The sequence below is a fragment of the Ziziphus jujuba genome, chromosome 7 (genome assembly GCF_031755915.1).
Source record: "Ziziphus jujuba cultivar Dongzao chromosome 7, ASM3175591v1".
Taxonomy (NCBI): Eukaryota; Viridiplantae; Streptophyta; class Magnoliopsida; order Rosales; family Rhamnaceae; genus Ziziphus; species Ziziphus jujuba.
Genome location: NC_083385.1, coordinates 17,536,333 through 17,561,585, shown reverse-complemented (window position 1 = coordinate 17,561,585; position 25,253 = coordinate 17,536,333). Strand labels below are relative to the sequence as shown.

The 25,253-nt window shown below is 32.4% G+C and overlaps 3 protein-coding genes across 7 annotated transcripts; 2 read left to right on the top strand and 1 right to left on the bottom strand.

The window, feature by feature from the left end:
• The first annotated feature begins 397 nt into the window (after nt 1-397).
• Nucleotides 398-3,777, top strand: LOC107425193 (probable mitochondrial adenine nucleotide transporter BTL3). The gene is made up of 4 exons (XM_016035150.4): nt 398-1,118; nt 1,688-1,991; nt 2,993-3,457; nt 3,637-3,777. The coding sequence occupies exons 1-4, from the start codon at nt 667-669 to the stop codon at nt 3,709-3,711; spliced, it is 1,296 nt and encodes a 431-aa protein (XP_015890636.1). The 5' UTR covers nt 398-666; the 3' UTR covers nt 3,712-3,777.
• Nucleotides 3,778-3,920: 143 nt separating this feature from the next.
• On the bottom strand, nt 3,921-9,725 carry LOC107425192 (cyclin-dependent kinase C-1). 2 transcript variants are annotated; one of them, XM_025076485.3, is made up of 12 exons: nt 9,462-9,725; nt 8,555-8,636; nt 8,298-8,388; nt 8,169-8,198; nt 7,906-8,015; nt 7,718-7,790; nt 7,498-7,618; nt 7,270-7,387; nt 6,270-6,409; nt 6,101-6,170; nt 5,376-5,446; nt 3,921-4,956 (listed from the first exon to the last, which is right to left on the bottom strand). In XM_025076485.3, exons 1-12 carry the CDS (start codon nt 9,569-9,571, stop codon nt 4,419-4,421), a joined length of 1,554 nt encoding a protein of 517 aa, XP_024932253.2. In that variant the 5' UTR covers nt 9,572-9,725; the 3' UTR covers nt 3,921-4,418. The 2 variants fall into 2 exon arrangements, with proteins under 2 accessions (XP_024932253.2, XP_015890635.2); XM_016035149.4 differs by having other exon boundaries at nt 6,101-6,158; nt 9,462-9,720.
• Nucleotides 9,726-14,752: 5,027 nt separating this feature from the next.
• On the top strand, nt 14,753-24,825 carry LOC107425191 (calmodulin-binding transcription activator 3). Of its 4 annotated transcripts, none has more exons than XM_025076107.3 (14): nt 14,753-14,906; nt 15,029-15,209; nt 15,388-15,507; nt 16,075-16,190; nt 16,794-16,882; nt 17,888-17,930; nt 19,774-19,954; nt 20,153-20,263; nt 20,386-20,711; nt 21,146-21,637; nt 21,782-22,470; nt 23,191-23,773; nt 23,917-24,240; nt 24,431-24,825. In XM_025076107.3, the coding sequence occupies exons 2-14, from the start codon at nt 15,170-15,172 to the stop codon at nt 24,536-24,538; spliced, it is 3,222 nt and encodes a 1,073-aa protein (XP_024931875.3). In that variant the 5' UTR covers nt 14,753-14,906; nt 15,029-15,169; the 3' UTR covers nt 24,539-24,825. The 4 variants fall into 4 exon arrangements, with proteins under 4 accessions (XP_024931875.3, XP_048334656.2, XP_015890633.3 ...); XM_048478699.2 differs by having other exon boundaries at nt 15,002-15,209; XM_048478701.2 differs by having other exon boundaries at nt 14,757-14,920.
• The last annotated feature ends 428 nt before the right edge of the window (nt 24,826-25,253 follow it).

The window sequence follows — 25,253 nt, the reverse complement described above, 5'->3', positions numbered from 1 at the left end:
ATTTTTACTATTATTATTATTATTAGTACAATGATGATGCTTGTGGCTGGGAGTGTTATGTTATATGAGAGAGATTTCACTTACAATAAAAGTTAAATAAATAAAAAAAATTGATTAAAAGAAGAAGAAGAAGATTATTTTTAATGTTTAAATGGAATCACACACAAGTGAAAATTTCAACCAAACTGAAAAATATGCGCGTTTATTTCATATTTGCGTAATATTAAAATTCATGCAATTTCAAGCCAATTCCTCACGTGGTCGGTTGAATAAATAAAAAAAAAAACCAACAGCAGCAGCAACAACAACAACGATAATTCGTCACGTGGGGCTGTCCGAATTGCAAACGTTGTTCACGTGTCCATTTCTCTCCTCAACTTTTTTTAGGCTTTACAATCAGAGCAACCAGGAAAGTACTGATAGTGGAGAAGAAGACCATGAGAGGTCAAAAGCTACGTGTTTAGCTTTATCATTCTCTAATGGAGGTCAATAAAAACCAGCAATACCTTCTTCATATTCTAATATATACTTCAATTTCCATGATCAAATCCTTGAAGATTCTTCCCTTCTTCATTCCCATGAACAACAACTCTGCCACCTCCTAATGTCCCTCTGCAAACCCATATCCAATCCCCTGTTTCCCCACCCAGCTTCCATCACCACAAAATGGATAGATCAGATCACATTTGTCTTTCTCACTTGATCACATCCCAACCGTCCGTTCCATTCTTCCCAGGAGGTTTATTCCTCGACCCCACCACTAGTGTACCTCCTTCTTTGGTTTCCTTCTTTTCCTCCAAGACCCCACTGCATCCGGGTTCGGATTTGGTTTTTTGTTCCTCCAGGACTCGCTGGAGAGTGGTGGGTTTTGAGGGTTTGAAAGTTGGAGGTGGGTTTTTGTCTGTGAGCTTGTCGACTAAGAGAGGCAAAGGGGTTGGTGATGATGATGAGGAGGGGTTTGTTGGGGAATCAGGAGAAATCCAGTGGCAAAATGGGAAAGAACAGGGTGAGACTGAGATGGTGCAGCAGAGACAGAAAGCGAGGTTGAGGAAGAATTCTGGTGCTGTGAATACCAGCAAGCATCTCTGGGCTGGAGCTGTTTCTGCTATTGTTTCAAGGTTTTATTATTATTATTATTATTATTTTTTAAATGCTTATTGCTATTTTGGTTGTAAATGGTTGACAAAATTGTGTTTGGTCGTTTTTAGGAAGTAATATTACCATTTCCTATTTCAAAGGAAGTAATATTTTCCGGGCAAGCTGAAGAAAAGCAATGGAAATTGATTTCTCTACATTTATGTTTCTTGCTGATCGAACATAAGAACTAAGCTGAACCTAAAGTTTATGTTTTGTATATGTTACATGTACATGGTATTTTATAAGTTAAGGATATAACGTACGTAGGTCCCAAAATAGTGTAAAAATGATGGTATGCATATGACAATCGAAAATACTAATACATGTTCCCATCCTACTATTATTTAGCATTCAAAGGGAGGGTCAATCTAAATGCTATAATTGAAGCTCTAAGAATTTTGTCTTTTCAAGTCTAAACAAAATGTCCAGTGACACTGACCAAACCTTTTTGTGGGAATCCCAACTTTTTCTTTCAGTGAGTGTTAAATGCGATGCCATTTAAATTCTAACTCTTCATATCTGTTTCCATATGTATGTGACTCTGTGGCAGAACATTTGTTGCACCGCTTGAGAGACTAAAGCTGGAATATATACTTCGGGGTGAGCAGAAGAATCTTTTTCAGCTCATTAGGACTATCGCAGCTTCTGAAGGGCTAAAAGGTTTCTGGAAAGGAAATTTTGTAAATATTCTTCGTACCGCACCTTCTAAGGCAATCGATTTCTATGCTTATGATGCATATAAAAATCAACTCATCAAAATGTCTGGTCATGAGGAAACCACAAACTTTCAGAGATTTCTTGCTGGTGCCGCAGCTGGAATTACGGCTACCTTACTCTGCTTACCTCTAGACACCGTATGTTTGCAACTTACCAGTGTTATTTGGTTTAGCTTTTTCATTATTTTCTTGTTGCCAGCATAGATTTCTTGTGGTTAAGTTATACATGTTGAAGTATTCTTCGCTTGCACTGTATGCTTAGTACATGAGTAAATGCTTTTGACTGTGACCGCCACAATTTTATAATTGATAGGTCCTATTTGAAAGCTTAATTGCTGTTACTTTTACTTGAGAGCCCTTAACTGATTTCATGTTTCCAAGACTTGGGCAAATTGTCTACCAACTACTTCACTGGAATATAGAGTCAACAGAGCCTGAACTGCTTACTTGATGCTGCAACTAATACTCTTAAGTGTTTTCGGCGTTGAGTGCCCAAAATTCATTGCTTATGGAATTTTGGGACATGCATAATCCTTGAGCTGTGAGGAACCATATTAAGTCTGATTGCTATTCTCTTGTTAGAGGCTGGAATCATGGCGTGCAAAACCCCATAAACCCCATATATCTTTAAAGAAATAGTTCAATTTTATTAGTGCATCGCGTGAAGCACCCTATATATTATTTGGAAATACAAAGGTTCTAACACGTTTTTATTTTTGTTTTATATATAATTGAAATTCAAACTTGTTTTTTGATTTCATGTGCATAGATCGTTTTAGGAGTTCTAGACCTGCTCTGTAATTACCTTCATTTTCTGATACAGAAGTGGCAATTGCTTGGTTTATGACTTGAATTTGTTGAAGTTTGATATACACAGGTCAGGTTCAAATTCTACTGGTATGAAATGAAGTGTGTTTCTTGGTCAGTTGTGAACTTCTGAAGGTCATTGAATTATATTTTGTTCATGCAGAATCTGCAAATGCCTCAACTCTTTTGCTTAATTATGTGCTTGCCCCCTAATCCCCAGAAGTCAATCATGTTTAGTCAATCATCTTGTCATCAATCAGTTACAGTTCATACAGTTTTTGTCTATGAAATTTGAATCTAATCAACATTATTGAAAATTCCATTTATTACAGATTAGGACAAAGATGGTTGCACCTGGCGGCGAAGCCTTGGGTGGTGTAATCAGTGCACTCCGCCACACTATCCAAACTGAGGGATTCTTTTCTCTTTACAAGGGTTTAGCACCCACAATCTTAAGCATGGCTCCTTCAAGTGCCATATTTTATGGTGTTTATGATATATTGAAATCAGCTTATGTGCATTCACCAGAAGGGAGAAAAAGAATTGAAGACATGAAGCAAGGTCAGGAGCTGAATGCCTTGGAGCAGTTAGAATTGGGTCCGATTAGAACATTAATGTATGGGGCAGTTGCTGGTGCTTGTTCCGAAATTGCTATATATCCATTGGACGTTTTGAGGAAACAGCTTCAAATGCAAGTTCCGTCGACAAGGTTAAGTGCACTGTTAACTTGTGTAAAAATTGTGGAGCAAGGTGGTATCCCTGCTCTTTATGCAGGATTAGTTCCCAGCTTATTGCAGGTAATGACAGATCTTTAGTCACCTTCTTCTTAAAATATCATGGATTCTTTTTTTTTTTTTTCTTTTCTTTTTCCTTTTTCTTATTTCATGTTATATCTTTCATTACGTTAGATTCATTTTCTGTATTTCCAAAAGATGATATCTTATATAACACTAATTTTGGCTGTCTTGTCTTTCAGGTTTTACCAGCAGCTGCAACTAGTTACTTCGTGTACGAGTTCATGAAAATTGTTCTCAAAGTAGAATCCTCTTAAAACATTTGATTCCACATATAATTGTGAAGTGTGAGAGAGAAGAAGCATTCCTTTTGGGTTTTTTTATTTTTTTTTTATTTTTATTTTTTTAACGTATTCCATTTTCATCGTCGTTCTTCAAATGGAATTTTAAGACTATTTTTAATTATTTTAAAACTAGGTCATTATCTAGTTATATTTCCATAGAGAAAAGATACAGAAGATCAAGATATAGCAAAATATACTTTCAGCATCTGAACAGACAAAGGTTTGGATTAATACAATAACAAAATAAGTTAGCAAAACAAATAACCTAGAAAGTTATAGGTTACATGAACTTTAACAGCAATCTTAATGGAAACACCTTGTTCTGATCTGTAAACTCGTATCAAATTGTTACCAAAGAGCAACCTTTACATTCTAGAAGATCAGTTGAAACGTTAAACTTTGTCCAATCATGACTGCACTGTGTTTTATAGCATGGTCTAGCCCTACGGTTCAAGGAGACGTTAAAGGTTAACTAAGGAACAAAAACACCTTTCAAAAGTATATACTCAGGACACCTAAACTAACCTAAAACGCTTATACAAAGCTAACCACAGCTTCCAAATACTAATGATTAAATTCCTACTTTGCACAATGGCAATCGCACGATGAAATGAGGCCATGTCCACCTTGCTCTTTGCCAGGTCAATCTATTTTCCCAAGCAAAATGTTAGTTACCACTATCACTGTTGCCAACCATACTGCTGATTTCGATTGCCACCCAAAGGATTTGGACCTCTACCACCAACAGAGCCTCCATATTGGTTACTCTGGGAGTAATTAGGAGGGCCAACACCATAACCAGTTGGGGCCCCTCTAGGACCAGGAACAGGCATACCAGATCCACCATATGGAGGGCCCCGCCCTTGAGCTGGATATTGACTGCCACTGTAACCTCCAGCTTGAGCACCACGATTCGTGTTGTATCCTCCACTCTGATTCCCACTCGGAGGATACCTGTTTGGAACTACTGGTGGACCACGGGGCTTTCCATAGTGGTGATGACTAGGTCCAGCAGACACAGGAGGTTGTGCATTGTTCAGGGGATGATTAGGCCCCTGCCATTGTGAAGGAGCTTGCCCGGTATGTTGAATGGGAGGCAGGCGAGTATGCTGCTGAAGATGCTGTAATTTCTGTCTCTTTACCAGTTCTTCATTTTGTCGCTGCTGCTGCCTTTTTTTCTTTGTCTGGAACTCATGCGATGATTCATACTTAGGAAGGCTGTATGATCAAAAGATAAGCATGGTTTAACCTTTCATCTAATTTCAAAAAGATCATAGAAGCATGCAATTTTTGGAACACAAACCCCACAAATCCACCAAATAGATTGACTGGACCACCACTACAAGAAAGGGGATAGGAACCAACAGGCTACTAGAAACCATCTAGTGCCACACATTTAGTGTGCAGAAATTAGCTAAAATATGTTAATTTATTGGACAAGTTCAACCACAAAGTCACATAAAAGCAGAAAAGAGAACGGAAATTGCCAGGCATAAGGTGGCATGAAAATTGCGGGCAGAATGATAATTGAGTTCTACCACCGTGAGCATATGTTGATAAATCAGTTTTTAATGCAAATTTCCAAGTCATCTAACAAAACTTCATGGGGACATTGTGTTTAGAGATTGAAGTAAAACCTCTTAGGGTCACAAGGTAAAGGGTCATTCCAGAAATAGTCTGCATCTAGTGCTTGCTTAGCCGTCCATCTCTGCATAAACCAGAAAAAGGTAGATAAGAAAGTAAAATTAGATCCACAGCAAAAGATAGAAGTCTACAGAATACAGAATTAAAATAAGAGGAAGAAATAAACAGTTTCCATTGAAAAAGTAGGAAAAAGATAAAATCTGAAAGTGGATTACTAGAGTACTACAGAAAAAAGGTGAGATCAACAACGCATATTGCTTTATGGTGCCACTTACCATGTTTGTAGGATCAAACACTTTTATAAATGTATATATATCTTATGTAAGCCCAAAAATTGAATATATCTGCCAATAAATTATATATATATATATATATAAATTTTTTATATTTTGGGTTTAAAAGATAGTTCAAATCTCCATACAAGTAGAATGGGCAATCTGCCCAATCTATTCTTATCCTGAGTAGTGCACTAGGGTGAAGAGTGACTTAGTAGTCGATCATTTATCAGTTGAACAGCCCCCAAAGAAAATGACAATTTGCCCCTACAGTCGGTGTATATTTGGGTTTTGAATGCAAATTGAGAGAGATGTAAAAAGTAATTCATCCTAGCGATTTCAAACACTTAAAATGTGAAATGACTGCTTTGAGAATATAAAAATCTATGCAGCAGCATAGAGGTCTTGACACTGAGAAAAAATCCATCAGATTGAAGTCATACCTGATTTGGATCAAGGGTTAACAAGTGATCTAGTAAATCTAGAGCATGGCGATCGAAACTGCAAGGCAAACTAAAATCATGAATATCAAATTTGTTGTATTAAAATTTACAGCAACATTAATTTGCACCAGTTATACTCAATGCAAAAGATCGATCCTTAGTCACTTACTTCCTGAACATTTCCCTAATACGTCTCTTCATTGGTCTTGTTGGCTTGAAATTGTTATACCAAGGAGTCTTGGAAACATCGGGCCAGTTGTTCTCATCAGGTGATCCGCAAAGCTCAAATATCTTGTTTAATTGCTCAGGCTACAATGAAGTGTAAAAAAAATGTCTGTCATTCATCTAATGATGAAAATTTCAAAATTTCATTGAAATTTTCCAATACATGGGGGAAAAAGTATGCTACAAAATGGGCAAAATTTTCAAAGATTTCTTCATAAATTTCAATTGGCATTTTATAGTGAATCCTTCAAATTTTCAACAAATTTCCATTTAAGGGGATAAATATATCTGGAAACTATTACCAAAAAGGCAGACCCATGTAGAATAAAGGCTTGATTAGCTCACCTCATGAAAACAAGTTCCACATTAAAGTCCAAACCATCCATACCATAAGGATCCATTCAATAAACAATCTTCTATAATATATTATCATCCAGAAGCAAAAGGGAATATAGATAGCCTAAATTATTTCTCACATGTTCCTTAGCCCAAACCATGCTAAATTTTAGGCAAACAGGAACCTCAAGCACAAAAGCAAACTCTCCCTTAAATCCACAGCATAATTTGCATCGTTAACCACCTTAAAATTGAAACAAAAAGAAGCATCCTGGCTTTATTAAAGCATGTTATATAGCGTTAAGAAGGAGAAGATTTAAAAGCGTATTTGATCACACCACCCAAGATGAAACAAATTTGATCAATATCCAAAACCACGCCTTGTGTATATCTAAAGCTCATATGCCCCTCATCTAGCTTGTGATTATTAAAATTATACCATAGAACTGATTATCATTAAAAACATAGTACAAAAACAAGGCTGCTTGGAAAGCAAAGAGATTCTGACAGCTGACTACCACGTTACACTGTCAAGAGTCAACCACTGAGAGGTAAAACGATCATTTTTCAAACTTATAAGAGAAAAGTTATTCAGCCATATCTCTAACCTCATTTTTTCCAGGCAAAATTGGCTTTCCATACAGAAGCTCACCGAAGATGCAACCAACAGACCACATGTCTACAGCTGGACCATACCTGGTGGCTCCAAGAAGCAATTCTGGGGGCCTAGTAAAATGTATAAATCTTATCACTAACTAAAAATCAAAGCATAAGCTTTGAAAGAATCAGACTAAAGCAATTAAAATATATTTCATTCTACTTATGAGAAAACTTACCTATACCACAAAGTAATAACGCGATTGGTAAGATTTCCACCATGATCATTAGAAAATGATCTTGCAAGCCCAAAGTCTGCTAGCTTCAATTGTCCCTCATTATCTATTAGAAGATTAGAACCTGCAAGAATAAGCTTTTTCAAAACACAGCTCCAAGCGCAAAAGTTTAATAACAGATGTAATCATCTCATAAAGAATGTTTTCCAACTTAATTCATAACCTTTGATGTCACGATGAAGTACTTGATTAACATGACAATAGTGGAGTCCAGTCAATAGCTGCTTCATGTAACACTGAAAAATAAATATTAGAAAATTGTTAGGTACTGAATAATCCAGTGCAAACACATAAATAAACCTTCAATTTATTTTATCTTACTTCTGGGGAAAAATAACACACACATGATACCTTTATCTGAGGAACTGTAAACCTCAGTCCAGGGCGATCAGCAAGCCCAGTCAAGTCATGGTCCATGTATTCAAAAACCATATAGACACCACCCATGAACTTATTTCCATCTGTAAGTGACAAAGAAATATAAGATATGTCAGAAATAGAACTACTGCTGACATACAAATTTAGGCGGAAGAAAATTTTTAACCACATGTATCCATAAGAAATCAAATGTAACAATACGAATAAAACCATACTAAGTTGATGCAACCACTTACCTTGATTCCTTTGCTCATCCTTTGCATCACCTTGAAGACAGAAACATAACATTAAGAAACCAACAGCATTAAGTTAGTGGTACTTTAAGAATTTTACAAGAGAATTTGTTAGGCAAGGAACCAAACCACCTGTGCAGGTCACAATCTCTTTCAGTTTAATAATATTCTCGTGCTCAAGCTTCTTCAGAATTTTAATTTCCCGAATGGCCGTGATGGGGAACTGCATAAATACAGTAAAAATGTCAGGAAATTTTATAGAAAAAATGAGGAGTTTTGTGGGTGTGGATATGGTTTTTGTTGCCATCTAAATTAATTATCCAATCAATTTTCTGATATATAATATCTCTCATCTAACAGGAGCAAATAATACATGAAAAGTAATGTACCCCTTCTTTTTCATTGTCCATTCTAATCTTTTTCAAGGCAACAATCTCTCCACTCTTGGTTTCTCTGGCCATGAACACTTGACTACAAAAAAACACGAACCATCAAAGGCCTAATTTTAAACCAACATCATTACGGCTATAAAAATTCTGTTCCATAACAAACAAAGAATATAAACAATTGCTTTACATTTAAAATTCCATATTTCTGTCTATCAAAATCCATAATTCTCAAAAAAAATTTGAGCTTCTAACAAGTTAAACAATTTTTCTATGCCAGTGGCATATGACCATTAATTAAATATGAAGAAAACCATGAAACCATGATTTCTAGTTAATTGACTCTCTGGTTCATTTTATAATTGAATTCTGAAATTGTATATTGCACCCGCAGAAGGAAGATGCTCACAAAGATATATGGAAACAGGCAGATATGCCCACTTATATTGAACAGAAAGAGTCACAATTTTCACCGTCTGGACTAATTAAAAACAGATAAAGATCAACCATTTTTGGCATGTTCAAGTTCCAAAAATTCTTAACGAAAAGGGTTAAAAAAAAAAAAAAAATCCCATCAAAGAATGCTTCAAAAACAATAATGAAATAAGCTGCCATAAGACATGAGCCAAATAATACAATACCCACAAAACTAATAAAATAAATTTAAATTAAGTGAATTTTTTTTGTATAAACTTAGTAGCAAGGAATAGAGCTCAATATATATTCTTGAATATTTTAGAAGAGATTATGAACAAACACCTACAAATCTTTTACTACCAAAAAGAAAAACGAAACGAAAAGAAAATAAATTTAATAAGGGCATTCCAGAATACAGAGCCCTTTCACTTTCTCTGTTTTCTTTTTTTCTTTTTTTCCATTTTTTTTTCAAAAACAATAAATAAATACGAACCCATAAGTCCCTTCACCAATCTGCTCCAATTTCTCGAAGCAGTCGACGCTCCTGGAACCCCATGACGGTATCACTTCGGTATTTAGCTGGCCAGGGACTGTCAATGCCATCTGTGTTTCTCTCCCTCTGTAAATTTTCTCGGGAAAATAGGAGAGAAAATTATATATATATATATATATATATATATATTGGGAAGGACGAAGAGAAGAGAGGGAAAATTTTCAGCAGTTATAAAAAAATTGTTGTGAAGCGGCTCTCTCCTGAGTTCTCCTCCTATCTGTTTACCCCGTTTGTTTGTCACCGTTTGATTGGCTTTTGTTTTTGGTCTTTTTCCCCTAATTATGGAATTTTTTTTTTTTTATAATATTGGCATTAATACAATTCAAATTATCGTAATTTGATATTTTATACCTTAATTTTTTTTAACTGTTACTTTTTTAACAGAATTATTGATGATATATGGGGAAAAAAAATAAAAATATAAAGTACAATTCTATATAATTTTGAATGCAAGCTACAAAAAATTTTCATAAAAAATTTGATAAAATATAATAATTTTTTTATTAAAGATAATTATTATTTTTTAATAAATTAATAATGTATTAAAAAATAAAAATATAATTTTTTTTAAAAAAAAGAATAATATGCACATATTATAAAGAAAACTTTGAAAAATTAATTTTTGAAAATATATATATATATATATATATTACATGTACTTTTTATGTTTTATATTTATTTTTCAAAAAAAATACTTTTAAGATTTCTAGTACGTATTTTTTTAATAAAATTTGTACTTTTTCAAAAAAAAAATATTAAAAGAATTTTTTTTTATATAAAATAACTCGACAATATGTACGGCTTATTATTTTTACTTTTTGAAAAATTGCTATTTTTTCACTAATTTTTTATTTGAAAATTTTTTGCATTGTAATTATACATAGTTGCACTTTGTACGCTACGTTTTTTCCATGTGCCATTTATATGCCAATTTTATGAAAAAAGTTAACAGGAAAAATAAAAGAAGGTGTAACTATGCAAAAAAAATTAAAGTTCAAGGTGCAACTTTTTTTTTTTTGGCATTATTGCGCATTTTTCTTTTTATTGTTTACTTTTTTAATATAATTGTCACATGATTAACGTATGAAACCAAAAGTGTGGATGCAAAATGCAATTACGTAAAATTTAAAATGCAAAATACAAAAATGTGTACATACAAAATTAATCAAGTTAGAAAATATTAAGTAACACAATTATTTTTTAAATAAATTAATAAAAAATTACAAATGCATTTTTTTCAAAAATAAAATAAAAATCTTTATATATAATAGATATCCTTAAAATAATAAATAAATAAAGAACAATAAAAAATTTGAACATGAGTTAAAGAAAATTTGGAAAAATACTGTTTTTTAAAAAAAATACATATTAGAAAATCTTATAAGTACTTTTTCCTATAACAATAAATATAAAATATAAAAAATAAATGTAATAAATAAAACAATATATTTTATAATATTTTATAAATATCTTAACACTTTTTTTCTGGGTATTTATTTTTTACTTAAATATTTATAATATGTAAAAATTATTATTTATATTTTATTAAAAAAAATAGATATCCAAAAAACATTAAGATCAATGAAAAAAATTTTGAACAAGCATTAAAAAAACCAATTTTTTTGGAAAAGTAAAATTTTATTAAAAAAAATTTAGAAAATCTTGAAAGTAATTTTTAAAAAATAATAAATATAAATATAAAAAATACATGCAATAAATAAAATAACATAGTTTATAAAAAATAATCTTTTGAAAATTTCCTTTTAAATTTTACAAATACTTGATTACTTTTTTATAAGTCTTTTTTTTTTTTAATAATATGTACATAGTATTATTATCATTGCTATTATTATTATTATTATTATTTGAAAAATTACATTTACATTCCTTTAAAACTTTACTAATTTATTAAAAAGATAATGGTTATCTTTAATTAAAAAAAAAAACAAGTTTATTGATTTGTTATTAATTTTTTATTTGTAGTATTTTTACACAACACCCTAAACTATACTAAAATGCACTTTGCATCCTTAATTTTTGTACTATGTGCAAAGTTTAAAAAAGAAAAAAAAAAAAGAAAAAAAAAGTGAAGTATAAGGTCTATAATCTCAAATAAATAAATAAGTTACAAAGTGATAAATCATGTGTAATTTAAGATGTATACCATTACATCTATAAAAATGTTTTAACTTATGGATAGTGAAATAATTAAAAAAAAAAATTTATATTGCACAAACACGGTATAAATTAGATCGATTATAGTAACTCACCCTTTGGTTTCAAGATTTTCCCACACGCATTTTATTTTTTAAATTGCACATTATCTTTCGTGGTTTCCATATTATTTCACAAAAGTAAGTGAAAAATAATCCCAAAGACAAGCGGGTTTTTGTCCAAGGGAGTTGTGTATGTTTCCCTTTAATCAAACTATACAAATAAACCTTTCAAAACAATGGATTAATATACAAATAAACTGATAAAAATGTTTTAAAAAGAAACAAAATTTAATATTTTGTTTTTTCATTGCCAAGTGGCTAAAGCATTATGGTTTGCAATGTGTAAAATGGGATTCTCTTGCTGATCAATCTATAGAAAAGAAGCTTCATCTGCTAACTAATCCCACTAGGTCCTTCCGGTACACAATAGTGACAAAGATGACTACTTTCTCTATGCCGCTCTCATCTTGGTCTAGATTTGGAAAATAAGGAATATTGCCATCTTCCATAACAAAACCTTCTCACTAGACAATACAATGGGTCTCCCGAAGCTCAGATTTGAAGAGGCAATAGCTATTTCCTCCAAGAAATGCTTTGAAGGCTTGGTATTACAGTCCAACAGGTCTATATGGAATGCAATTTATCAAAATTAACACAGATGCCGCAGTTAAAAAATGGAGTCAGCATGATCATGATCAGAGTCGTTGCCAAAGATCACATAGGCAAAGTGATAAAAATCAAGTCTCTTCAATTCCAGTCTAATATTCCGAAATTGGCCGAAGCCTTTGGTGTTTTGCAGGGCTTGATTTTAGCAAAAGAGGAAGGTTGGACAAACGTATGGTGTGAATCAGATGTCAGGAATGTAATTCTTAGCCTTAACAACCCTGATTTTCAAACTACTTGTTGGACAACAAAAGAAGTAATCACTGAGATTCTACAACTGAAAAGCAAGTATCAGGAAGTGTATTTTGCTTGATTCCCTAGGAAAAAAAATTTCCTAACCCATTTTGTGTGTAACTCGTGTCATAAAAACGACATCACTAGTGCCTTGTCTTTGAACTCTCTACCTAGTATTGTTTTTCTTCTATTGTTACCCATGAGAGTGGCAACTAGCCAACTTCTATTTGTAGGCGTAACCTTCAGGCTTTTTTGATTTATAAAACTTTCAATTCATAGACCCAAAAAAAAAAAAAAAAATAAATAAATAAATAAAATAATAAATAAAATAATATTTTTCGTTGTCCACGGGTCATCCAATTTTATAGTTTATTTTATTTTTTAGCAAATAAACTTATTTATAAAATAACTTTTAAATATATTTTTTTATGTTTAGTATTTTTGATATTTGTAAGAAAATAAACCATATTGACTACCAAATTTAAAGTTTAACTAAAATAAAAGCATTATGTGAAAGAAAATTGAAATATCAGCAGGAATATGTGCAACTTAAGAAAAAAGAAAAGAAAAAGAATAGTACACATGGAGAAGAGAAAAAATGAAATACAAAAGAAGACTAAAGTGGAATTTGTGTAATTTACTCTATTGACCTTTGGCACAGTTTTTGACACAGTTTGTGAAACGTCTTGGCACTTTTTATATGGTAAAACCTAAGTTTTACTGTGTTATTACCTTTGGACAACAAAAGCATATTCAAGTTTTACAATGAATGCATAGCCTATTACAAAATTGTCATTTTTTAAGTAAGAAATGTTAAAAGATTATCAATTTACTTTTAAATTTAAAATTTTAATCATTAATTAAAGTGCCAACCTTATAATTATGCATTGTATCATTTATACAACAATTTTATATAACTTTTTTTGTATAACAATTTTATAACCAATTTAAATGTCTACATCCACTTTCTAACATTAAATAAGAAGGTACTTTTTGGCTACCAATTTGTCAAAACTCTTATTCAAAAAATAAAAATAAATAAATAAAACTTGTCAAAACTCTTAATATATTTAATATAAATCAATATTTTGTAATACAGTTAGTTTTAAACTAAATGAAATTTGTATTATACTTTTTAATGGATTTAGCTTTGAAAATTAGTTATTTCATTAATAGATAGTTATTCTTATGGGACTCAAAAAAAAAAAAATTATTTTTCAGTAAGCGTTTAGATTTTATTCTGTGTTACGGAATTGTGTATAAATTTTTATAATTTTTCTCATTTTTTGAAGAGGTCAATTTGAAATAAATTAGTTTAAAATTGTACGATAAATTAACCAATCATTTTTGTTACCTTGTTCACTAATCATCATCATTTTTGCTTTCCACCAAAAAACAAAATCATTATTTTTGCTTATATATTCCAGATCTGTTCCAAATTTCAATTTTAAAAGTCAACGTTTGGTCAGAAGGGAAAAAAAAAAAAAAAAGAAGAAAAGTATACAATCAAACCCATTTTCCATCGAAGGAAAAACCAAAAAGAACTGTCTAATAGCCACACAACTTGCGAAAATATCCAAAAATAAAAAATAAAAAATAAGAAAAAATCTTGCTGCTAAAGAAGAGTGTATTTTCACGAGAAAAAAAATGACATTTAATAATGACTTATAAAAATAAATAAACAAACTACTAACATTCCTAGAAAAAAGTAGTGAATTTGGACAAAAAGAGACAATTAATAGAACTTTATTAAAATTACTTAGAAAAAAATATTTATAAAAAAATAAATAACATATTTTATTTAATAAAAAATAATATTAAAGGTGGTGTCTAATTAACAAAACAAATATATATAAATCATTAATTACTTAATTAATAATATATATAATTTGATAAATTAAAAATATTTATAATATTATGCAATTATTAAATGTATAAATTTACTAAATGTATATATATACCTTTGTTATTAATTTCTATTTAATTTTATTTATCCAGATTGAGTTATTATATTAACTATGACCGATCAAGTAATGACGTGTTACCCATAAATTGATTGAAGAAAAAAAAGAAAAAAAGAAAACAAAAATAAAACGAAACAGGAAGGAAGGAAGAGAGAGAGAACTGAGAAAGAAGAAGAAGGAAAAAAAAAAAAAGTTCATAACCTGGAATTCACGTCAAACGAAGAGAGAGAGAGAAAGAGAGAGTAGTTTATATAAATCGTCGCTGTCCGAATTCCACATCGGCTGCGACTCGTCTCCTTCCTCCGAATGTTCGTGGTTTTCTGTAATTTTGTCTCTCTTTCTTTCCAATTTCTGTTCAAAAACGCGCTCTGTTAACTCACTTTTTTCACTGTCTTATTCTTAGCTCGCCTTTGTGTTCCCAAAATACCAGGTCGGCTTTTTAAAAAAAGCTCCAGTCTTTGTATCAAACACTATTGATCCTTTCATGGGTTTTTGCTTTTCTCTGACTTCGATTTGCTTCTGAAATCACACTCAACTCTCTTTAACTCATAAAATTCACAACAACGATTTCATGGCCGAGAACAGAAGATACGGTCTTGGTAACCAACTGGGTCAGCTTTTTTTTTTTTGCTTTGTTTGAGTCAATTTTTGTTTTGATTTTTATGATCCAGAGTATAATTTTGGGGATTTTACTAATTGTTTCCTGTTAAAATTTGTATATTTATGTGTGTTTATCTGTTAAAGTTTGTGTTTTTTTGATTAATTTAGTGTGGTGTTGTTGGAATGCAGATATTGAGCAAATACTCATGGAAGCTCAACATAGATGGTTACGCCCAGCTGAAATATGTGAAATTCTTCGAAATTATAAAAGATTTCGTATTGCTCCTGAGCCTGCAAATATGCCCCCAAGTATGACTATTAACTGCATTTTGTTTCCTTACAAGTTCCTTTTGGTAGATATTGAAGGTTTTCTATTAATTAAGTTATTAATTGTTGCTTTAATTAAAACCCTTCTTTTTGTTTTTCTTTATTTCCTATATCTTCATCCCCTTGCTTCTCTTTTATTGTTTCTAAGTTTTTTTCCTTTTTCCTTTTTTTTTTTTTTTTTTTTTTTTTTCACTCTCTTTGAAAGTGAGAGTGAAAGTTCTCTCTTAACTTATGAAGTCTTCTTGTATGACTTTCCAATATGGTGGCCCACTTCACTTTTAGTGACCATAATCTTTCAAAATAACGTTCCAGACTTGCTCATGTTTGATACAGAACTTGTTAAATTACCAACAATCCTGGAAGCTTAAACTCTTAGTTTTCTCAGTTGTTGGTGATTTTGCTCTACCTAAATTTACATATGCCAAAAAATTTGTATGATACATGCTTTTGTGTACATACATATATATATATATATATAGAGAGAGAGAGAGAGAGAGAGAGAGAGCATTTTTTATACTGTTCTCTTGGTTTGACATGCATTACTTTCAGGTGGTTCACTTTTTCTTTTTGATCGGAAGGTACTGAGATATTTCAGAAAAGATGGCCATAACTGGAGGAAGAAAAAAGATGGAAAGACAGTGAAAGAAGCTCATGAGAGGCTTAAGGTAAGCATAAATGATGCCTTTGTAGCTTCTATATTTGTGGGGTGTATGTGTGTTATTTATCTATGCTATCGGTGCCAACCATCCTACTCTTGCAATTACAACATTTTGAATTTTGAACAAGTTGATAAGCTGGTGGTTATTTTTCTACGGCCTAAAACTCACGATAATAGCCCCCTTCAAATTTTCAACCAACATCTCAACTCTCTCACTTCTCCTCCAGTATTTTCTTAATTATCTAATATTCACTAATCTCAGGCTTATTTTTGTGAAGTAAAGGATGTTGGTTAACTTAAATCCACATTCAAAATTTTACTCCCTGCTATTAATGATTAAGACTCTGTTTAACATTTTTTTTGGTTAAAAATATTCATATATGATCCTTAACCTTCCTAACACAAAGAGACATAGAAATAAGACTCACTAGTTATGGATGAATCCAAATGCCATCAAATTATATTTTTAGGTTTCTTGGCTTGCTTCTTTTCTCTTTTCTTCTTCTTTTTCTTCCATTCCCTCCATGCCCCCCTTCTTTTAAAGCGGCCAGCTTCAATTTATGATAAAATTATTTTTCACCTTCCGATGTAACTTAATGCGTCTTTTCAGGCTGGAAGTATTGATGTACTTCATTGCTATTATGCCCATGGAGAAGATAATGAAAATTTTCAGAGACGCAGTTATTGGATGCTAGAAGAGTGAGTTTGTAATTGTTTATTTGCATAGGGTCTAAGCTTCTTTGAATATAAATCTTGACAATTTACACCATTTGCTTTTCCTTTGAGTGTTGGATTTGTGTGTGCATCTGCACATATGACTACCTGTCTGCATATTCTAGTATATTAGAAAGTTGAGAAGATGCTATATAAAGATTTTTTAATATTATCTTTTCGTAAATGCGTTGAACATCTTACAATTGGCCTTCAAACTATGCAGCTGCTCAAAATTTAAACCTGTTGTTTCATATTTAAGATTTAACTCTATAATCGGTTACTATTTCTGTTGGACAATTATCTCAATTTCATTTTGTGATTGTTCTTCATTGTGTTGATTGTATTAGTAGGATTGAAGAAGGCTGAAATTCTAAGTTCTAAGCTCTTCGCTGGAATTCTACAGAAAGAAATTTTTTTTCTTGTGGTTCTTGTGTGGTGTATTTCCTTTTTTGAAGGCTGGAGTTCTAAGCTTATCATTTAAATTTTTTTTTTTTTTAAATCTTTTTCATTTTTTCTTAATAAAAAGATGATGTTGCAAGATATTATGAACCATAGATTTATCTTAGTTTTTGTTTTAAAATCCAGTTCTTGTGTTATTATGTCTATAATTTACTTTAACTTTGACAAAATTGCACTAGTTCCATCAAGAGTCAAATGCTTTGTATATGTATGTATTCCTCCTACCGAGGGCAAAAAAACAGAAACTATGGTAGGCAGTATAAATTACATTAACCTCCCTATATTTTACAAGTATGTCTTTCTATTTTTTCACATGTATATATGCACTCAAGCATGCATTGATATGGATTTTGTTTGGTGCACTCTTTTGAGTTATGATGTGTGGCACAACCTTGCTGGATTATGTTATTGGTTTGAGATGCCATATTAATTGGTTCAAATAATTGACCAATTTATAAACTTATATTTTGAAAGCTTATTGCCAGGTCTATCTATTGCTTTTCTTAACTAATTAACTCACTCTTATTGCAGGGATCTTTCGCACATAGTACTTGTCCACTACCGGGAAGTAAAGGTAATGGTTCACTCAATCATTCATTCTTGCTCCTTAACTAATTCTTGATTCGTGCTTGTGGTTTAAAGTAGATATTTGATGGATAAACTTAAGAATAATGCTTGATTTTTATTTTTTCTTTTTTTTAACAAAAAGCCTGTGTGTGGGAGTATTGTAGAGTGTAGATAATATTTATCACATAATGTTTTTATCCTTCAAAATAAGAGGCATAAGTTGCAACCATGTTTCTTAATTGCTTCGTGCCCTTTTGGGTCCTTAAAAGTTAGAACTGTCCTTTTGACAGCATATTGGTCATAAACAACTTTACTAGGCATCTTTTTGCTGTTATCTGTCCTATTGTTCAACTGTTCATTATTGTATTTTGGTTACAATCATTGCGATATTGATGTCAACTGGTTGGCATTAATTTGAAATTTAGTGATTACTGGGTGGATATATGGGAACAAGGATGAAAACTTCATTTTATTTTTTTGAAATGAACTTTAATACATTATATTTTTTCATGCACCTTACTTATCTTCAATTGTGAAACCCAACATATACATCAAAACAAAATCATTGTTACTGTTTTAACCAAAATAAAACACCTAGAGTCGTTATTGTGTTTTGACATATTGTTTTGAATCTTCAAACAGAAAATAAATTGAAGAATCATGAAACTCAAAGGTATGAATGGAAACAAAAAACCATTTGTACTGTTTGAACCAAATTATAAAATGTGATGAATGTTTTGAAATCTTGCTGGGAATCTTTAAAAAGAAAATGAGATGATGAATTGAATAAGTGAGTGGAGTTTACACCCTATATTTTCTTCCTTTTTCTCTTTCTATTGCTTTGAAGAGTTATTCCCTGTGCTATCATCATAGCACATTGGTAGCAATATAATCTCAAGCACGCACATTGATAATGCAGTTAATTAGCCGGACCACTTCTCAAGAGTTGCAGTTCATGGGGTTGGGAAAGAATCAAACTTTGTTAGAGGTGTCTTATTTCAAGTTGAAGAATTTTATAGTCAATATTTGGGTGTAAATGAAAAAAATAAATAAAAAAATGTAGAAGTGGATAAATAAAAATGTAGAAGTTGTAATAAAGTCCTATTCTTATATTTCAGTAAGGGGATTGGAAATGTTTTCTCATATAAAAACTAGCTCACTTGCATTATAGTCAATCTGAGGTAAGAGAATGGCAGGTTTTCTTCTATTTCTAATTTATAAATTGTCTATTTACAGAATGTTCTCCTTATGCATCAATAGGAAAAGGAAAAATAAAACAAGAAAAATGATTTGAAAATATAGACATATATCACAATTCAAAGAAAAAATAATTTTTGTAGAAGCTTTAATTGTGCAGTGTTACTGAAATTTACCCCACTAATAATCATATGAACATTGTAAATTTTTTTTTTTTTTTAATTGACAAACTTTTATGATTAATATTTTTAGTGTTTCTGTTATAAAGAGCATTAGTGGTTCAATGATGAGGTGGTGAAGATTATTTACCCCTTGGAACTTTCAACTGTATATTTGATGTGGCAAATATCAAATCCTCGAATTGAAGAGTTCTACTTGTCAAATGCGTGCACTTGATGGAAAACTTAGTTATCTACAATGTGGATTCAGTTTTGATATTTCTGGTTTCTAGTGTTTTAAACAGAGATGCCTGAACATTTTTTGTTGTCTTATTGGCTTGCAGGATTTTAGACATCATATCTAGGCTATTCTTAATCATTAATTATTCTTTTACAACTTGGATCTTTTTTATTTTTTTATTTTTTTATTTTTTTTTTCCCTCTCAAAAATCTCTATGTATTGGGTTTTTATGTTTGTTCTTGCAACTTAACCAGGGCAATAGGACAAGTTTTAATCGCATTAGAGAGACTGAAGACGCTGAAACTGCACCCAATTCTGAGATAGATAGTTCTTTTTCTTCTAGTTTCCCTCCAAATAGTTACCAAATTTCACAAACTACAGATACAACAAGCTTGAATAGTGCTCAGGCATCAGAATATGAAGATGCTGAATCAGGTGCATTTGTGTTTATGTGTTGCATCATTTTAATTATGGTGTCTGTGAATTTGGTTAAATCAGGAAGGTTTCATAGAGCTCCATGGTTGATGGACAGTTAATTGCTTGGGTTTCAGATATTTTTTTTCCTCTACCTTTTAACTCTCTACTATTATTTTTTATTATGTTGTTAAAACTTAACATGATATATGGATGCAGCATATAACCAAGCAAGTTCCACACTCCACTCTTTTCTTGAACTACAGCGCCCCATGGCAGAACAGATTAATAGCGGACTCTCTGATCCTTACTATCCTATGATGTTTTCAAGTAAACCTATTTTTAACTTTTTTTAAAGTTGTTATTATTTCCTTCTCAATGCATGAGTGCATTTAAATAACAAGCGATTGATGGCAAGGCTTACCAACTTCAATCTCAACTACTTATAACAGATGATTATCAAGGAAAATCGTCTGCCATTCCTGGCATTGATATTAGCTCACTTCCTCAAACAGACATAAATGAAGGCAGTAAAAGTGTTGGAGTTACTTATGAGCCACGGAAAAACCTGGACTTCCCATTACGGAAAAACATCTTGGTAAATACTAGTGCTGGCACTCAATCTTTACCTCTCCAGCCGTCATTTTCTGCAATACAATCTGAGAGCTTAGGAATTGTTCAAAAACAAGAACAGGAGAATTTTGGCGAGCTTTTCTCCGAGGGCATTGGTAAGAGGCTGGAGTTTGGCAGCCAACCACAGGTCCAAGAAGAGTGGCAGGTATAAAGTGATATAGACTACATTATATTAAAGATTATCTCCACCAAATGTGAAGATATAGTTGAAATGATGCTGAATATAGATGCTTTTCTTGCAATAGTTCGCATAAATGCTAGAAATCTTGGTAAACAATTGTTTCATTTAGGTTATGGGAGAAGACTAGTGAATATTGTATGGTAACCCAGAGACTGAATGAAACTTTTATATGGTAAAACTTTGTAGTTAGTATTTGAGTTGTCATTGCAGATTGTGCAAGTTTCTTACAGGTAACATGAATCCTCAACCATTTAATTTGTACTCGATAGCTAAATTCTAAATTGTTTGCATTCTCTATATCTTTATTTATTGCTGTTCATTACAACAAAATATATAGATTACTTGTTCCTTTTCAAGTTCATTAATTTGTGTTCAGGTTTTGATTGCCTTGTCATCAGGCTTCTGGAGGCCATTCTTCATCCTTACCCAAGTGGCCTGCGGATCAGAACTTGCATCAAGATGCAGCATCTAATCTAGCTTCTGAACGAGAAATCAATGGTGTTGAGTTACTTCAATCACAGCATCCAAACACACAGCATGAGTATGATCTGAAATCAGTTCAGGAGAACAATGTTTTCCTGGAGGGAAAACCTAACTACATTTCTGGTATAAAACAGTCATTATTAGATAGCTCTTTTACAGATGAAGGTTTGAAGAAGCTTGACAGTTTTAACCGATGGATGAGTAAAGAACTTGGAGATGTCAATGAGTCACATATGCAAACCAGTTCAGAGGCCTACTGGGACACTGTTGAGGCAGAGAATGCTGATGGTGATTCTAGTCAAGTACGTTTGGATGCTTATATGTTAGGTCCTTCTCTATCGCAGGACCAGCTCTTTACCATTATTGATTTCTCACCGAACTGGGCTTTTGAAGATTCAGAAGTCAAGGTACCTCATCTTCTTTATGTCTTTCAGTCACATCAACTTCACTTAAAATGTGTCATCTTTAAGAGACCTGTAGTTTCTTGGCATAGTTTTTTGCCTGTTACATCAGGATCATTTTCCCTCTCATTTATTCCATAAATCTTGCAGGTTTTGATTACAGGAAGATTCTTGGATCATCAAGCAGAAAGTTCTAAATGGTCATGTATGTTTGGGGAAGTGGAAGTTCCTGCTGAAGTTATAGCAGATGGTGTTCTTCGTTGCCATACACCCTTACATAAGGCTGGTAGGGTCCCTTTTTATGTGACATGTTCCAATAGATTAGCATGTAGTGAGGTGCGAGAATTTGAATATCGAGTCAATGAAGTTCGAGATATGGATCTTAAATATGATGATAGTGGCTGCACAACTGAAGAACTGAATTTGCGATTTGGAAAGTTATTATGTCTCGACTCTGCCTGTCCAACTTCTGGCCCCAACAATCTAGTAGAGAAATCCCAGTTAAGCAGTAAAATCAGTTTGTTGCTGAGAGAGGATGAAGATGAATGGGACCAGATGTTGAAGCTTACATCAGAGAACAACTTTTCTGTGGAAAGAGTGGAGGAGCAGCTGCATCAAAAGCTACTTAAAGGAAAGTTGCATGGATGGCTCCTGCAGAAAGTGGCTGAAGGTGGAAAAGGCGCTAGTGTACTAGATGAGGGTGGTCAAGGTGTTCTACATTTTGCAGCTGCTCTTGACTATGAGTGGGCCTTGGAACCTACAATAATTGCAGGTGTAAGTGTCAATTTCCGTGATGTGAATGGATGGACAGCGCTTCATTGGGCAGCATTTTGTGGCAGGTGAGCAACCTTATTTTCTTCAGTGTTTCCATTATGAGCTTTGTTTCTGGTTACATTTCCTCTATTTTACCCCATATTAACCTTTTAGCTTAAAAAGGGCAATGTTTTAGTCTGCTTATTTGGCATTTACTTATTATGAGAATTGACTGAAAAAGGAACGAATAGATCATCAAAGAAAATCACTTGGAAAATCACTTGTAAGGACATTTCTAAGTTAGTGAGTAATAATCCAAATGATTTATTGTTTTTTTTAATATCATCTTATTTTCAATTTCAGTTATCTTTCTTTTCCTGGTTTGTTTCTAGCTTGAACTTGTGATAGACAGAGCACGGAGAGCTAGAACGAACAGGTTTGGTAACAAAAGACATAGGGTTGATTTATTGAATTTAATGGAAAATCCAGTACATACCCAGGACTTCGAGAACCTGGTTTTCTCCCATATAGCGGAGCTTAATTCCTTTCTCACAGTTCTCTTGTCCTCAATCTACCACAAACCCCTACATATAAGCCATTCCCCACAATCCTAACAACCCTGTTGTCATCTAAAATATTCCCACCCAATACAAGCGCAATCAAGCTATGACTCTGCACACTAACAGGATAATATCGTGACAGTAAAGTCACCAGATTAAATTCACCTCATTTTCCTCTCCTAGCATATGGGAACTGAATTGGGGGCTTATCAACTTGTTTGTAATTTTTTTTTTTCCCCCTACCAGAGAACGCACTGTTGCTTCCCTCATTTCACTTGGTGCAGCTCCTGGAGCATTAACAGATCCAAGTCCCAAATATCAAACAGGAGGTAAAACACCTTCTGACCTAGCATATGCCAAGGGACACAAGGGAATTGCTGGCTATCTTGCTGAATCTGCTTTGAGTGCACACCTTTTATCTCTTAATTTGGATAAAAAGGAAGGCAATGCTGCAGAAACTTCAGGAGTGAAGGCAGTGCATACAGTTTCAGAAAGAGTTGCAACTCCTGTTAAGGATGGTGATTTAAATGATCGGTTGTCCTTGAAGGATTCATTAGCTGCAGTATGCAATGCGACCCAAGCTGCTGCTCGAATTCATCAAGTTTTCAGAGTGCAGTCCTTCCAAAGGAAACAGTTGAAAGAGTATGGTGATGATAAATTTGGTATGTCAGATGAGCAAGCTCTGTCACTTATTGCAGTTAAGTCTGCCAAACAGGGACAGCATGATGAGCATGTCAATGCTGCTGCCATAAGGATACAAAACAAATTCCGTAGTTGGAAGGGTAGAAAAGATTTTTTAATAATCCGGCAGCGAATTGTCAAAATTCAGGTAGATGATTCTGTTCCATTCTTTTTTCTTTTTGGCGTTTCTGCTCATATTTTCTTTCTTTCTTTCTTTCTTTCTTTTTTTTTTTTAAAAGCATTTATCTATATGCAATTCAGGAAAGTAACTTTTAGCTTTATTGACAAAAGGCCCATGTAAGAGGCCACCAGGTCAGGAAAAACTACAGAAAGATAACATGGTCAGTGGGAATTGTGGAGAAAATTATTTTACGTTGGAGAAGAAAAGGAAGTGGTTTGCGTGGGTTCAAGTCAGAAGCATTAACTGAAGGTCCCAGCAAAGAAAATTCACTCTCTAAAGAAGATGATGATGATTTCCTAAAAGAAGGCAGGAAGCAAGCAGAGGTAAGGTTGCAAAAAGCACTTAATAGGGTGAAGTCGATGGTTCAGTATCCTGAGGCAAGAGACCAATATCGTAGGCTGCTAAACGTTGTTTCCGAGTTTCAGGGGACCAAGGTAATCACTTCATTGTCTTTTAAGACATTTCTTTCAATAGATTTAGTTCGTGTCCTTAGCCATAATTGCATAAATGTAAATGGTACATGATAGTCACATAAATCCATAATCTTAATAATGAAGTTTTAATATTTAATTCAGTTCTTTTAATTTCTTTTTTTAAATTTTTTATTTCCCATTTTTGTTTTAGGTTCAATTTGATACAGATCCAAATAATTCAGAAACAGCTGATTTTGATGATGACCTAATTGATCTTGAAGCATTGTTGGATGAAGACACTTACATGCCTACAGCTTAAGATCAATACTCTTCATCCTTTGGTGTAAAAACCAGTTGTGTATTACAGCATTAGTTCTATTATGTTGGTAGAATAACATGGATTTCCTTAGGAAGTATGTAAGCAATACCTATTCTTTTAACCTTCTCATAATTATGTAGTTGTGCAGTTTTAGTGATAATGTATCTTTTGATATGTTCGTGTGCATTGTGCATCATGTAATATTCAGTAGCAAAAATGTGTTATATGACTCCCCAGTTTAACTTACATTTGATCCTTTTAATTACAGTAAATTCTACCTATAGTCATATTGTTGGACCAAACTAATTTTATAATTACAAGGATGTTATAACTTGTACCAGATGTAATTAAAAGTTCTATTATCTAATGTATTCAATACAATTCTCAATTATTTAAGTTATATTTGTTTCTTTATTAGGAAAAAATCTGATAATAGTTTAATTTAATATTTAAATACAATTTTGAGAAGCTAGAAATATTTTGGCTTCAACAAAAAAATGCCTATGTTAGTCAGTTATTATATACCTATAAGTAACCTATAGATGTTGTAGCAACTATAAAAAATAAATTAATATTTCAAACAATTTTATATAAATATTATATCATGTTAATGTAATAGATAATATATTTTTGGCATTATATATATAATTATTATTAAGTGGTGGTAAAATTCTTAGAATTTTAAAAGCTTATAACTAATTATAAAGTGGAGTTT